Source organism: Astyanax mexicanus, chromosome 11 (genome assembly GCF_023375975.1).
Source record: "Astyanax mexicanus isolate ESR-SI-001 chromosome 11, AstMex3_surface, whole genome shotgun sequence".
Classification (NCBI taxonomy): Eukaryota; Metazoa; Chordata; class Actinopteri; order Characiformes; family Acestrorhamphidae; genus Astyanax; species Astyanax mexicanus.
In genome coordinates, this window is record NC_064418.1 from 31,932,753 (window position 1) to 31,945,605 (window position 12,853).

Sequence of the window (12,853 nt, forward strand, 5' to 3'; positions counted from 1 at the left end):
GCCTTGTAAACGATACTTGCAATCATGGTCGCTACATGTTGAATTATTTTACGTTGTATGGGTTGTATTTTATATCTAAATATGCAAATCCACTGCCACTGTCTTGGCCTTCAGATAAATTTATAGATGAATTTCGTTGTATCTCTATTTTACTCTTCGCATCTTTAGAAAGGTGTTAGTACGAACTGCCCCCACAAGGGGGCAAACTTACAGCAGCTTTCGTGCTTGCTGCAGTACAATTCACGTGTGCCTAGAATTACTTAGATTTGAGGGAATCAGCTTAAATCCAATATTAAATCTACGTTTATGTAAAAGTTATGTTCTCTGCTGTTTTTATATGCACGAAATACGTGATTATATTAAATGTTACATGTCATGGTAAAAGGCTAGAAGCACTTATACTTGGCTTCTTTTTAAGTGTTTGCGTCTGCAAATAGCTTGGTAGAAATAAGTGCTGTTTTATTTTTAAATAGTAAATAGATCGTTGAATTTTGGATGATGTATCCGGATGTATTGCCAGATTATACATTTTGCAAATGGCTATGTAAATGTGAGAGAACTGCTTTAACTGTTTCTGTACTTTGACTTGAGTAAATAAACCAAGACACACTAAATACTGATATTAGTATTGGGTTAAAATTTGTGTTAAGAGTATAATTCTGTTCGGCAATTCTCTTATAAGAGAAACAATTTCTCCCCAAAACATATAGGCTTATAGATAAAAATTAATATCCAGGTATTTTGTTGCTGTTTTCATTTGTATCTTAGGTTTTGTTTTATACAGTCTGTGCAGAATAAGTTATTTGATATTTCTGTGTGCTATGCATTTAGCAAAAAAATAGTTAATACAATATTACTAAAGGCCTCATATAAACTTTGTTGAACAGACAAAATACACGACTATACGCTGAAAAGGTCTAAAACAATTCATACATTTGTAATATATATTAACAATGTTTAAAAAAAATGAAAATAATAAAAAACACTAAATCGGCGTTAAGTATTGTGTATAAAACACAATTATCATAAAATTGCAAAAACTAGTTTAATTGGATGTTTAAGAATCCTCCCATAAGTAGGTCAGTCTGCTTTAAGCAAAAAAAAATTGTATTTGTCTATATTATTAGATGAACTATATTTATTAAATGAAGAAAACAAATACATAGAAAACTATTAAACGTTGATAAAAATTGTGTGAACGTTCCTAGATTATGTTTACTTTGATGTCTACCCATTTGTCTAAGCCTCTGCTCTGTTGGAAGATGGCATATGGTCAGATCTAATCGGTTAGTTAAAATTAAGTTCATAAGATCATACTTTGCAAAATGTATGTGCTTAGAAGTCAAATATAAAATTATAATGACTAGAATAAATAAATAACGGCTTTGTTTGGAAGAATTTTTTTATGTGGTTCGATCTGTATTTATGATGTTCTTTATTCCGAAACACTGTTAACTAAAACAATTTACTTAATATATCAAGACTAATTTATGGAAATATATTGGGATAATAATGCTAAGGTTACAGCGCACCACACGTATACTCTATTGGGTTATAAAACAAAAGGGCAATGTATTTATAAAAATGTTACATATAATCAGTCTTAATTGCTTGGCTGCAGCATTTACTTTTCTTTTTGACAGTAGTTAACTTTGGTTGTACTTACATCATTATTACAATAATACATTAAATTACTGGTTACTGGTATTCCTTAAATTGCTTTTTTTTATTACAAAATTTCTTAAAAACCACCCCGCTTTAAAATTCTCTAAATATAAGACACAACATCAAAAAAGTCGTATTCACAAAAAATCTTTACAAATGCTTGTTTTTTTGTCTTTGCCTTTGTTATCTCTTGCAATATACAATCTTTGAGCAAAAAAATAGTTATATTAAATACAAAATACTATTTTTTTTACAAAAAGAAAGAATCAAATGGATATTATTGCTTGAGAGAGAACATTACAAGAAAGCACTGCATAAAGATCGGATCCATGTCGATCGCAGATATTTTTTTTTACACAAATGCATAAATTTGCTACATATGTAGGCAAAAAAGAAGAAAAAAAAAACACTGAACGATAGCAAGGTCCTTATTATTGAATATAATTGCTCGTGCACGGCTGTGCCTTTTGAATGATACGCTTTTTTTCAAAACTCATCGGTCTACACGTTTTCACAATACTGTATTCTCTTTAACCATGGTTTTGCTTTGCCGATAGAGTGTCCAAACAAATATAAATACGATAAAATACGATAAAATACACCAGAAGCGATTTCTAATCTTGAACTTGAAGTGGGTGTAAGAGCCAAATAAGGAATGAGTTTGAGGCTTATTTTCCTTGTCCTGGAAGTCAGTACAGCTAAATATATGTCCATCACTTCTCGTTTTTTTCCATTTTTGTTTATATAAAACACATAGAAATTTCTGAATACCCCTGGCCTTTGTCTATGTTGAGACCAGTTTCAAGTCCGCGTTCTAGGTGTCGCTGTTGACCACGTCTGAAGCTTCAAATCATGTGTCGGCGTGCACACGTGACGGGGAAGAGCCTGCGTCTCAAGGCCATTTTCAAATTTCATTGGTGAGACTGTCATGTGGTTGCAGAGAGACCCTCTGGGTTACGCGGCGATTGTTTTGCAAGATATGTCAGCTTACAAAGGACACCTCTCTCTTCTTTAAAACATCTCCAAAATGTCCTTTCCCAACAGCTCTCCTGCTGCTAACACGTTTTTGGTAGATTCTTTGATTGGTGCCTGCAGAACAGACAGTTTTTATTCCAGCAGCAACATGTACATGCCATCCAGTGCAGAATTGGGAAGTTATGGAATGCAAACCTGTGGACTCCTGCCGTCTCTTGGCAAACGGGGGGAAGTAAACCACCAAAATATGGGCATGAACGTCCATTCGTATATACCTCAAATTGATAACTGGGCAGATCCGAGCAGGTCGTGCCGAATAGAACAACCGTCTAACCAGATGCCCACTTGCACATTTTCACAAAACATAAAAGAAGAGAGCAACTGCTGCATGTACTCCGACAAGAGAGCAAAGGTCAACTCGTCCGAGATGCCCGCGTACTCAAATCTGATTTCCGAGCCGTGTAGCGTGGAAGGTCCAGAGATTCCGGTACCGGGTTACTTCAGACTGAGCCAAACTTACACGACTGCGAAAAGTCAGGACTACTGCCACGAGGCGGCTAGTCCAAATACGTTGATGCAGCTGAACCGACTGACTCCCAAACCGCATTCTACGACGTCCTATGTCGAAGTGGAAAAGAAGCTGGCAGAGATTACGCACGACCAAGAAGCGAGCACCCCGACCGCAGCGCAGAGCCCGGAGCCTAAGGCGAGCTCTCAGGAGGAGAAGAACTGCTCTACTGAGGCTTCTGTCTCCAGCCCGGAATTGCCACACAAGGAAGCGAAAGGTGGGTACAATAAAAGGATTAATCGCGTCGCGATGTAATACGAACGCTCCAGCACCATAAAACCCAATATAAAACACAAACAACCCGAAAGTCGTAATGTTTAATGAGAGGCTTACTCAGGTTGCAGTAAAAGACTTTACAGGAAACGGCACAGCGCCTTAACATAAAATAGCCTGAGCTGCCTTTTGTTGCAAAGCTATTTTCTTTTCTTTTTGCAGTGTGCGGAGACAGCTACAAATATTTGGAACTGTAATTTTTCAATGCAATACCATGCATTTTATACATATAAGCACATAATAAAGTCGATAATTTATAATATTGCCAGTAGCGCAAATTAAGCAGCACATTAAAACATTTGTAACAATTATGGCCATGGAAATGAATAACCTGTAAAAAGTAACTGGAATTTAGATCCCATTGTAAAGTCAGAATTTTAATTGTCTGTATTATTTTTTGTAATGTATGTTATGGACTCATTGGAATTTGAAAAAATAAGACGTTAATATAATGTTATACTGACTAATGTGCCTGCATCTGTTTGTCTTCCAGAGTGCAAAACAGACACACCGACTAGCAACTGGCTCACTGCAAAGAGTGGTAGGAAAAAGAGATGCCCATACACAAAACACCAGACCTTGGAATTAGAAAAGGAGTTTTTATTCAATATGTACCTGACTCGAGAGCGCCGTCTAGAGATCAGCAAAAGTGTCAACCTCACTGACAGACAAGTGAAGATCTGGTTCCAAAACCGCAGGATGAAGCTTAAGAAGATGAGCAGAGAAAATCGAATCCGGGAACTTACCTCAAACCTCACATTTTCGTGAAATGGCCCCAAATCACACGCCCTGCTTTTGTGTTTTCTTTGTATATAATAGTTCATAATGATACTTTTAAACAAGGAACACTGAATGGTTTCTCTTCACGTTCATAAACTGTGATTGTTGCTAAAAATAGTGTTTTCAAAATTACATTTACTTGATGATATTCAAGTAATATTATGAAAGTTATGTATTGTGTATAGCCTATGTTCCACAGGGTATGAAGTGGTCTTAACTTATAAAACGTCAAGAAACAAAGTCTTTGTGTGTGTGTGTGTGTTCACGGAGGATAAAATACAACGTCGCACGGGGACAACACTGAAATCCACGGCAAACATGACTTTGGACCTGAAAGCACACTTACTGTTCTTTTAAGCGAAGACTAAATCTGTCTATTCACCAATGGATGAACATTTAAATTAATGAAAAATATTCCCGTATAAACGATTCTGTATATGAAATGTGATATCTCATATTAACATATGTACCTCCAGTGCATGTTTGTTGCATGTATCCTGTAATAAATATATTGTCTGAATATCTATTTAAAACATGGCAACATTACTTTCTTGCTACAGTACTACAGGCAAAATCGCAAGCCTTGAGAGGAGTAGTGGTATAAATATATTGCTAATTTTTGCCTTTGCAAAATGTAAATAATTTCCCTAAATTATAGTGTATGAAGTTGTGTCCACTATACAGTAGTCCAGAAATTGGTATATTATATTAGTCAATAAATACTGTTGGGTTAGGATGAGTTGTAAATAAATCAGATAAACAGGTGACAATGTTAGACTGAAATCTAGCTTGACAAGTGTTTAACGAAATGACGATCACGATTACCAATATAGTAACATTAGCGGAATGCGGAATTCTATAGACGTATTTGGAAAAAAAAACAGCTGTTTAAAATCTTTGTGATGCGCTTACAGAAAAGTTTCGTCGTTTGATATTATTTTAGCATTAATGTTAAAACGCGAATTTTTGCCATCAAATTTTAAGTAATTTTACGCTTAATTGTAATTATATAGTCCTTTCAATGTTCGTTGTTAGTCACAGTTCAATTATTACAGTTGCAATTAGTTTATAAAAATGATTACTAATAAATAACTAACCTAATTTTAAATATATATATATATATATATATATATATATATATATATATATATATATATATATATATCACAATGCACATATATGATTTAAAACACACACACATATTCATATATAATTTTTTTCTATTTTGGAACAAAAATATATTTTATTGAACAAAATGAACTTCATCACATGTATATGTAGCGTCAATGACTACATTATGAAGTGAAAGCAGAACCAGAATTAACTGACTGCACTTGTTAAATGCAGAGTTGGTACTTCTTTAATAATTAAAATTTTACAATACTTTTTTTATTCCTTTCATATCTGTTCTCTGATATTTGTATTTCATCTTCCTTATTGTCTCTTTCCATCTCTCTCTTTCTCACAAACACACACACACACTACATGCTGATGTCTCAGCTATATATTTACATGAACAGGACTATATATTATGGTAACATTTTATAAAGTGTAAAAAAGTGCAGTATAAAAAAGGTGCAATATTACTCTCACACCTACACACACAAAAGTAAAATATAACGGATAGCACGCTCTAACGAAAAAATGAAAGACTTAATATTAATAAATGTGCTACCTTATAATTCTGTAAACTGAGCTATTACTAGTAAATGTAAAGTAAAAGTATAAGTAAGGTATATTACTTAAAGAAATACTTAAATCATTATTTTTTTGGATAAAACTTAAACAGCTCACAGAATGACTTAGCAACAAACTGCAATAAAAAAAATCATAATTTAATTAACAATTGTAATTCATATTTATTGTGTATACTATTCAGATTATGTGGAGAGCGATAATATATATATATATATATATATTATTTCTATTCTAGTAAATACAGTCAAATACAGTCAGAGACACTTTCTACTTTGTAACGCAAAGGGTCGGTTTTATTAAGGGCACATTAATGTACAATCAAATGCACCTCATAAAGTTTTTATTGATGGACATAAAAACATTACGACTTTCTTCTCAATAAATACAACCGTATACAAATATTACTTCCTGTGTCAAACTTAGAAGCCCCCCCTTAACAAATATAAGTCTTCGAGAGATAAAAAGAAACACAGACACCGTTTATAAAATATGAAACGCGCAAGAAAACGCACTTGGTTATTTTACAGCATGTTATTGCTTTTATTTTACGAGGACTTACAACTCAGTACTCTATAAAAAACTACTTTACAAGCCCAGAGTACATGACATATCATGACAAGTTCTTGTAAGATTTTACACTCAGTTGGGATAATTTACCATATTGACACTGTTGTGAGCGGATAGTGAAATGAATGAAAGAATTTATACAGATATGTTTAAAAAAAGTCCGAAGTTGCGACCTGTGCGTTGCGCATTAAAACACACGTTTTCAGAACAAAAGTATAAGAGTATAATCACAATCATGCTCTTTAAAAAATACTACACTTTATGATTATGCTAGTGAAAAAGCCAAAATCAAACATACCGTTATCAGCGGATTGATTTACTCGCTGTATTGGTAAATATGATCACGTGATTCATGTAACCAATCACTGAAGATGAAGCCAGCAAAAATACTATGATTGTTCTGAGGCAAGGGTTCCGTAACAGTGTAACCTTTTATATGACTACGAAGGCATCCTAAAATGTCGACTAGTTCAACTCTTAGCAATTATTATGTGGATTCTATTATGGGACACGAGGCAGAGGACGCGTATGGAACGCGTTACGTCCAGAACTCCCACTCTGTTTCGTCCAGGCCGTCAGGTGTTGGGGAGAATGCTGATTTTTCCTCCTGCAGTTTTGCTCCCAAGACAGCGGTGTTCCCCACGTCCTGGTCCTCGGTCCACCCGCCGTCCACGGCCGCAGTCTCCGGCATTTATCACCCCTACGTCCACCAGTCGCACATCGCTTGTACAGACAACAGATACGTACGCTCCTGGGTAGATCCAATCCCCAACCATGTCTCGTTTTCCGGTTTTCACGCGAGCAGCCGACCGTGCGGGACAAAGGCTGAAAGTTTGCCATCGAAAAGAGCCGAGAGCTCGATGTTTGAGGCAGAGGTTCCAGGAGCCTCCGACTACAGAAGCGGCACTGCGTCAGAGAGCGCGGAAAAGGTCATCAAAGAAACAGCTGGCAATGAAATTGCGAGTCAGAACGAGCCCAAAGACGAAAAACAACAACTTGACCCAAGTAAGTAAAGAAATTGCCCTGTGATTTACAACCGTCAGAACTGTACGACTAGGTTGTATAAAGCTGGTGGTTTTACTAACCAATAAAAGTGTCCGTATTCTTAAATTGGGCCTAAAAACCTAAACGGTATAAATCGGAACAAACTGTGATATCTGTGTCCACGTCTTTAACGATTACCATGTTTAAACATGTGTTATAGTCGGTGGAAATAAATGTTTTTGCAACTATTTTTTATGTCTTATTTACAGGGTTCTTTCTATTTTGCAGGCAACCCAGCAGCAAATTGGATCCATGCACGTTCGACGAGAAAGAAGCGCTGTCCTTATACAAAATATCAGACTCTGGAACTAGAGAAGGAATTTCTTTATAACATGTATTTGACAAGAGATCGCCGCTATGAAGTGGCACGAATTCTAAATTTGACCGAAAGGCAGGTTAAAATCTGGTTCCAGAACAGAAGAATGAAAATGAAGAAGATGAACAGGGAGAGGGGGAGTAAGGACCCTCAGTGAACAAACAGTATGTGCGAACTGCTCGCCACAAAATAACTGTCCTCTCTATTAATGTATATGTTTAAATCCATGTGAGGAGTCTGTTTTGCAAATATTTGGCTCATAGAAGTACTTTTAACATATCTTATCCTGTAGGTGTCGCTTTTAATGAGTCTTAACACAATTTGTGTTCTTAAAACAGTTGATTATGATATTTTTAGGTTTTTATTCCTTTAACTACTGTATACTTTAACTATCGCAATAATAATCATGTTTATTATTGTTTTTTTAGACTTTTGAAAGAAATATAATTATACATCAGTGTTTAGGATATGAAAGAAGAAATAGCAGTGCCTGTTCTTGGATTTGGAAAGCTTGAGTACAGCACACGGTCATTCGCTGTATACACAGTCATGTAGTGTAAATTAAGACTAAGCTACTTTGGGCCTTGCTTTAACATTATGTACAATTTATAGACTTATCACCTTGCTGTAAAATGTATTTAGTCTGGAAAGTCATTGAGTTTTTAAAATAATAGTCTAAGGGTCCTCTGTTCTCAGCATCGAATTGTGGTCTTTGTTTTCCGCTGTGATATAAAAAAACCGTTTTCTGTAACAATATACTTTACGATTATAAATATGGACTACCATAAAAGGCCAGTTTAATTTAAATAGTAGAAAAACTAACAGCTGATCTTTATGTAATTGTGTAATTTCAACAAAAGTGGTAACGTGCTGTTAATATATAAACTAACTGAGTAAAATATTTTTTTTATATCAAGAGATATTTCGTTGGAAGGACTGTTTTTTAGTAACGTGTGTTTTTCTTTTGGTTATGGTTACTAAAATGTGTTTCGTTTATTTTACTAATATGTAGTAACAAGTGCAAGTAGCGCTCGGGTTGCACACTTTGGATGGATAAAAGCAATCCAGCTACTTAACCTCATGTTAAATTTAGCCCAAACAGCATACAATATTTCATTGTCAGATAAGCCTAGAAAACCATTCAGGATTGCAAAATGTGTATTGTAGAGATCCCCATCTTATTTCAAACTTACTTTAGAATTACTTTAAAGCAGGAAGAAACTGGGTCCAATAAAGCGATAGAGATGGCTAGACGTCTGGTCTAAATGAGTTTATGGTCTATGAGAGTAATTGCACTCTGCTTTGAAAACATTCTAGTTGGGTATTTGTGTCTGTTGCTGACAAACAAAAATGCAGACACGTTTCGACGGGGTGTCTGGTCGATAAATTGTCTGTCGGTGAGACTGAAACTAAGCCGACCCCCAACACATAGAAAGTCACGTTTATTCACCAAATACATTTCCACTCGGAGGCGAAAACACTTAACTTTGACTGTCGCTTAAAATTTGAGTTTGAGCTAATTAACGTCACCATTATGAATAGGTCTAGGTTGGTGAAACAGCTCACTGTAACATAAAAGGCAATTGTTTACTAGTTAACTAGTATAAATGCAATACAATGTTAACTGGTGTTTTTGTCTGGAGAAGAAAAACGTTGACGTTACACTCTAAACAATAAAATATGTGGCGCCAGTTTCAAGTTAGCTTAACTGTTTCTCAAGTCTGAATATACAAATGGACTTACAAAAAAACAGGGTTTGTTGTTACACTTATTAAGGAAAACTAGTATCAATATATGAATTGTTTCCGCTAGAGGGCAATATAGTTCTTTGGAAACAGAGTCTACTAAACTCATTGGGGTTTCAGGGCACACATGCATGTTAAAAGCTGCTGCATATACAACGCTAATATTTTGGTTTAAGAATTGCGCAAATACAAGTCACCCGTATACTTAGCTATTATACACAATTTATGACAGCAAAATAATGGGCAAGCTAAACGCAATTGTTACTGTTTTTGTCTTGGGGATACTGAGGACGGTATGTGCTCTGGGTTAAAATTTTTTTTTGGGGGTATTTATTATGGGTTACAAAATGGATAGATAGATAGATAGATAGATAGATAGATAGATAGATAGATAGATAGATAGATAGATAGATAGATAGATAGATAGATAGATAGATAGATAACATCAGCTCGTATAAAAATACAAAATATATCAACTTTGATATCTGAGGCAAGTAAACAGCCAGGTCTGGGGACAGGTCTATTTATTTGTTACATATTTTGGTTGGAGTATGAGTGAGCTAATTTAAGTTTTCTTCTGTTATTTTTTATTGAATAATAATGTAATAGCTAAAAGTGTGCGTGAAAAGCAAAATAAAAAATATGCCAAAAATATTAAAAGCGTTGAACTGTCGTGGCTACTTCTTACACCGGGCTTGGCTTTTTTCTTTCTCTTATTGTTTCACCAATAGTGTACTTTTTATTTCTATTAAGTGAATTATTTATTTTAGTCTGGGTTTATTTTCAGCTTGTCATTATAGTCAATGAACAATTTAGCATTAAATTTACAAAGGCGAACATAAAACAATCACTGTGTTTTCTGTGTTTCTAAAACCTTCAGGTCCTAATTTACATACGCCATTTTTTTTTCATTTTACTTTTTTAGTAAGTCGATAGTTGATCCTTCGTATCTAAGAACCAAAATTCCAGCTATTTTGTGAAAGAACTAGACCTATTACTGTCTATCTCTAAAAGGTTTTGATGGTTTCTTAGCTTACACGAGAACTTGCTAAAGAAACAGTCGAATATTGCACATGGATGATAAAACATGCAATTTTAAAAAATGTCATAATAAACGAAGTTTTTTGGTAATATGAAAACTTGATTTTGTGAAGGTGAATATTGATATACATCTGTGATCTGATACACTGTAAAAAGTGTAGCCCTGCTCAAATTAAAAAAATTGATGTCCATTTGTTGCATCTAAACTATTTGACTTCACTCAATCTAAATAAAGTCAATTGTTACAACCTGATTATTTTATTTTGACATAAACCATATTACTTCACTCGACCCAATATTAATTATTGACCTTGATCCAAGTTAAATTCTTTACATTTCAGTTTCGGAACCAAACTAATACATTTAAATTGAACCGAACTTAAAAAAAAAAATCATGGCAGCATATTCAGAAGTTCCAGAAGTTACTGTGGCGTGGAAGAGAACGGATTACCAGCGAGATTCGTTTCAGTGCTCTCTTGCTCTTTTTATTTTGCTCTGAGGAGGACACTAAGAGCTGGATTTACATGGGATTCCACTTTTGAAAGTGAAACCAACTGCAGCTCCAACGCAGCTAACCCCACTCCCACACACAGAAAACACACAAAGGGTGAGGCACAAAACAACCACATAACTGATAACTACATGAATAATACTAGAACAGTGATAATAAAACATGACATGAAACTCTGGGATAAACAGTAACATAAACACGCAGAAAAACACCCACTTCCCCCAACAGGGTGAGCTCCCATAATTCCTTCCGCCCCCCCTCCAGTCCCGACGCCACAATACCATAAGCATGCGTTGCTATCTCGCGAGCGCGTTCAGGCACTTTCTCCCTCTCTCATTCTCCCTCTCGCGAGCGCGTTCAGGCACTTTCTCCCTCTCTCATTCTCTCTCGCGCGAGCGCGTTCAGGCACTTTCTCCCTCTCTCCCTCAGTGCTCTGAAGCACTTCTCTACAACTTCTCCCGTGCTCCACAGTGCGCATGCGCAATTCATGTTTGATTCAAATGAAAAATATTACATCCTTATCTCTTTTCTTCGAGTATGATTTCAGTGGAACCAAAACATTTGGTTTATTTCCTTCAGAATTGTAATTAATTTAGTCTGAATCAAAATTGACACATCAAAATTCAAAAAGGTTGAGTTTCACAATAAAGTCAATAATTGTACTATGTGTTCAATCATATTTATTAGCTTGAATGAACAGCTCCATGCTTCACTTTTTACAGTGTATATAACCAAAGCATAGATTTGCAAATCCAAAATAGTAATTTATAAATGCCATAACATTGACAATGTATCAGTTAAGTCCATGAGGAGCAGCCGCGGCAAATGTATCCCGCATTTGTTTTGGACATGCAACCCTTATCTGCTTGGTAACTCTGGTGTTGATGAAAATGTGTTTTGAGGTTTTGACTGTTGATCAAATGAGCACCAATTGCATTTCTCAGCTTTACAAAAGTCCTCAATTACATTCAAATCAACGAACATCCATAAGAAGCGGTACGACAGTACAAATGTGCTCATATTTTGATAACTGTTCTTAGCGCGCACAACGCAAAGCAGTTTTATCCCCCTTTCACAAGATGTGATGCTACTGCGGCCACTAAAGGTCCGGCGCACTGGAATATTATATTTCCAGTGAGCTCGCAGCATGGACACCATCATTTAAGAAGGCAGCGTCTCTTAATGGCACGGCAAGAGGCAGGTCTGCTACAATACCCTGACTGTAAATCGTGTGTTGGCGATACTGGAGCAGCACCCTCGCGCCTAAATCAGATGGTTGTCATTCAATCTGCTTTCAGATCACGAACGGGCGCACTGGAACTCGCCATGTTCTTGCAGACAGCAGGCAACAAGGCAGTCCTACGATTAGACCTTTCTGCCCTTTCAAATAATACTAAACTGAGACTTTTTATAAATACTGTTTTCTGAAATACGAATAGGCCAGGAAATTGTTTTTGTTTCCTCAGAGCCGTGGAGGAAGCAGCGGTAGGCAAGCATGTTGGCCCCGGCAGATAAAGATTAAATTAAGGCTTAACCATTGCTCCTTTTCCATCCTGAAGAGAGAAATAAAATCAGTACAGGATAAGAAATATATGTGTCAGGAGATGGAATCCAAAGATCCAAAACCTCTCAAATATGGCCAAATATTTGCAACCACATATAAATATGTA

General features: G+C 35.7%; 2 protein-coding genes across 2 annotated transcripts; both read left to right on the forward strand.

Annotated features, from left to right (window-relative positions):
• Positions 1-2,263: 2,263 nt before the first annotated feature.
• hoxd10a (homeobox D10a) lies at positions 2,264-4,501 on the forward strand. Its single transcript, XM_007257949.4, has 2 exons — positions 2,264-3,425; positions 3,975-4,501. The coding sequence occupies exons 1-2, from the start codon at positions 2,693-2,695 to the stop codon at positions 4,247-4,249; spliced, it is 1,008 nt and encodes a 335-aa protein (XP_007258011.2). The 5' UTR covers positions 2,264-2,692; the 3' UTR covers positions 4,250-4,501.
• A 1,728-nt stretch (positions 4,502-6,229) lies between these two features.
• On the forward strand, positions 6,230-9,944 carry hoxd9a (homeobox D9a). The gene is made up of 2 exons (XM_007257948.4): positions 6,230-7,531; positions 7,799-9,944. The coding sequence occupies exons 1-2, from the start codon at positions 6,985-6,987 to the stop codon at positions 8,041-8,043; spliced, it is 792 nt and encodes a 263-aa protein (XP_007258010.1). The 5' UTR covers positions 6,230-6,984; the 3' UTR covers positions 8,044-9,944.
• The last annotated feature ends 2,909 nt before the right edge of the window (positions 9,945-12,853 follow it).

Coding starts and splice junctions, on each gene's coding strand:
- hoxd10a (XM_007257949.4), top strand. CDS start 2,693: ATGTCCTTTCCCAACAGCTCTCCTGCTGCTAACACGTTTTTGGTAGAT. Junction 3,426..3,974: donor GCCACACAAGGAAGCGAAAG/GTGGGTACAATA, acceptor TTTGTCTTCCAG/AGTGCAAAACAGACACACCG.
- hoxd9a (XM_007257948.4), top strand. CDS start 6,985: ATGTCGACTAGTTCAACTCTTAGCAATTATTATGTGGATTCTATTATG. Junction 7,532..7,798: donor AAAACAACAACTTGACCCAA/GTAAGTAAAGAA, acceptor TCTATTTTGCAG/GCAACCCAGCAGCAAATTGG.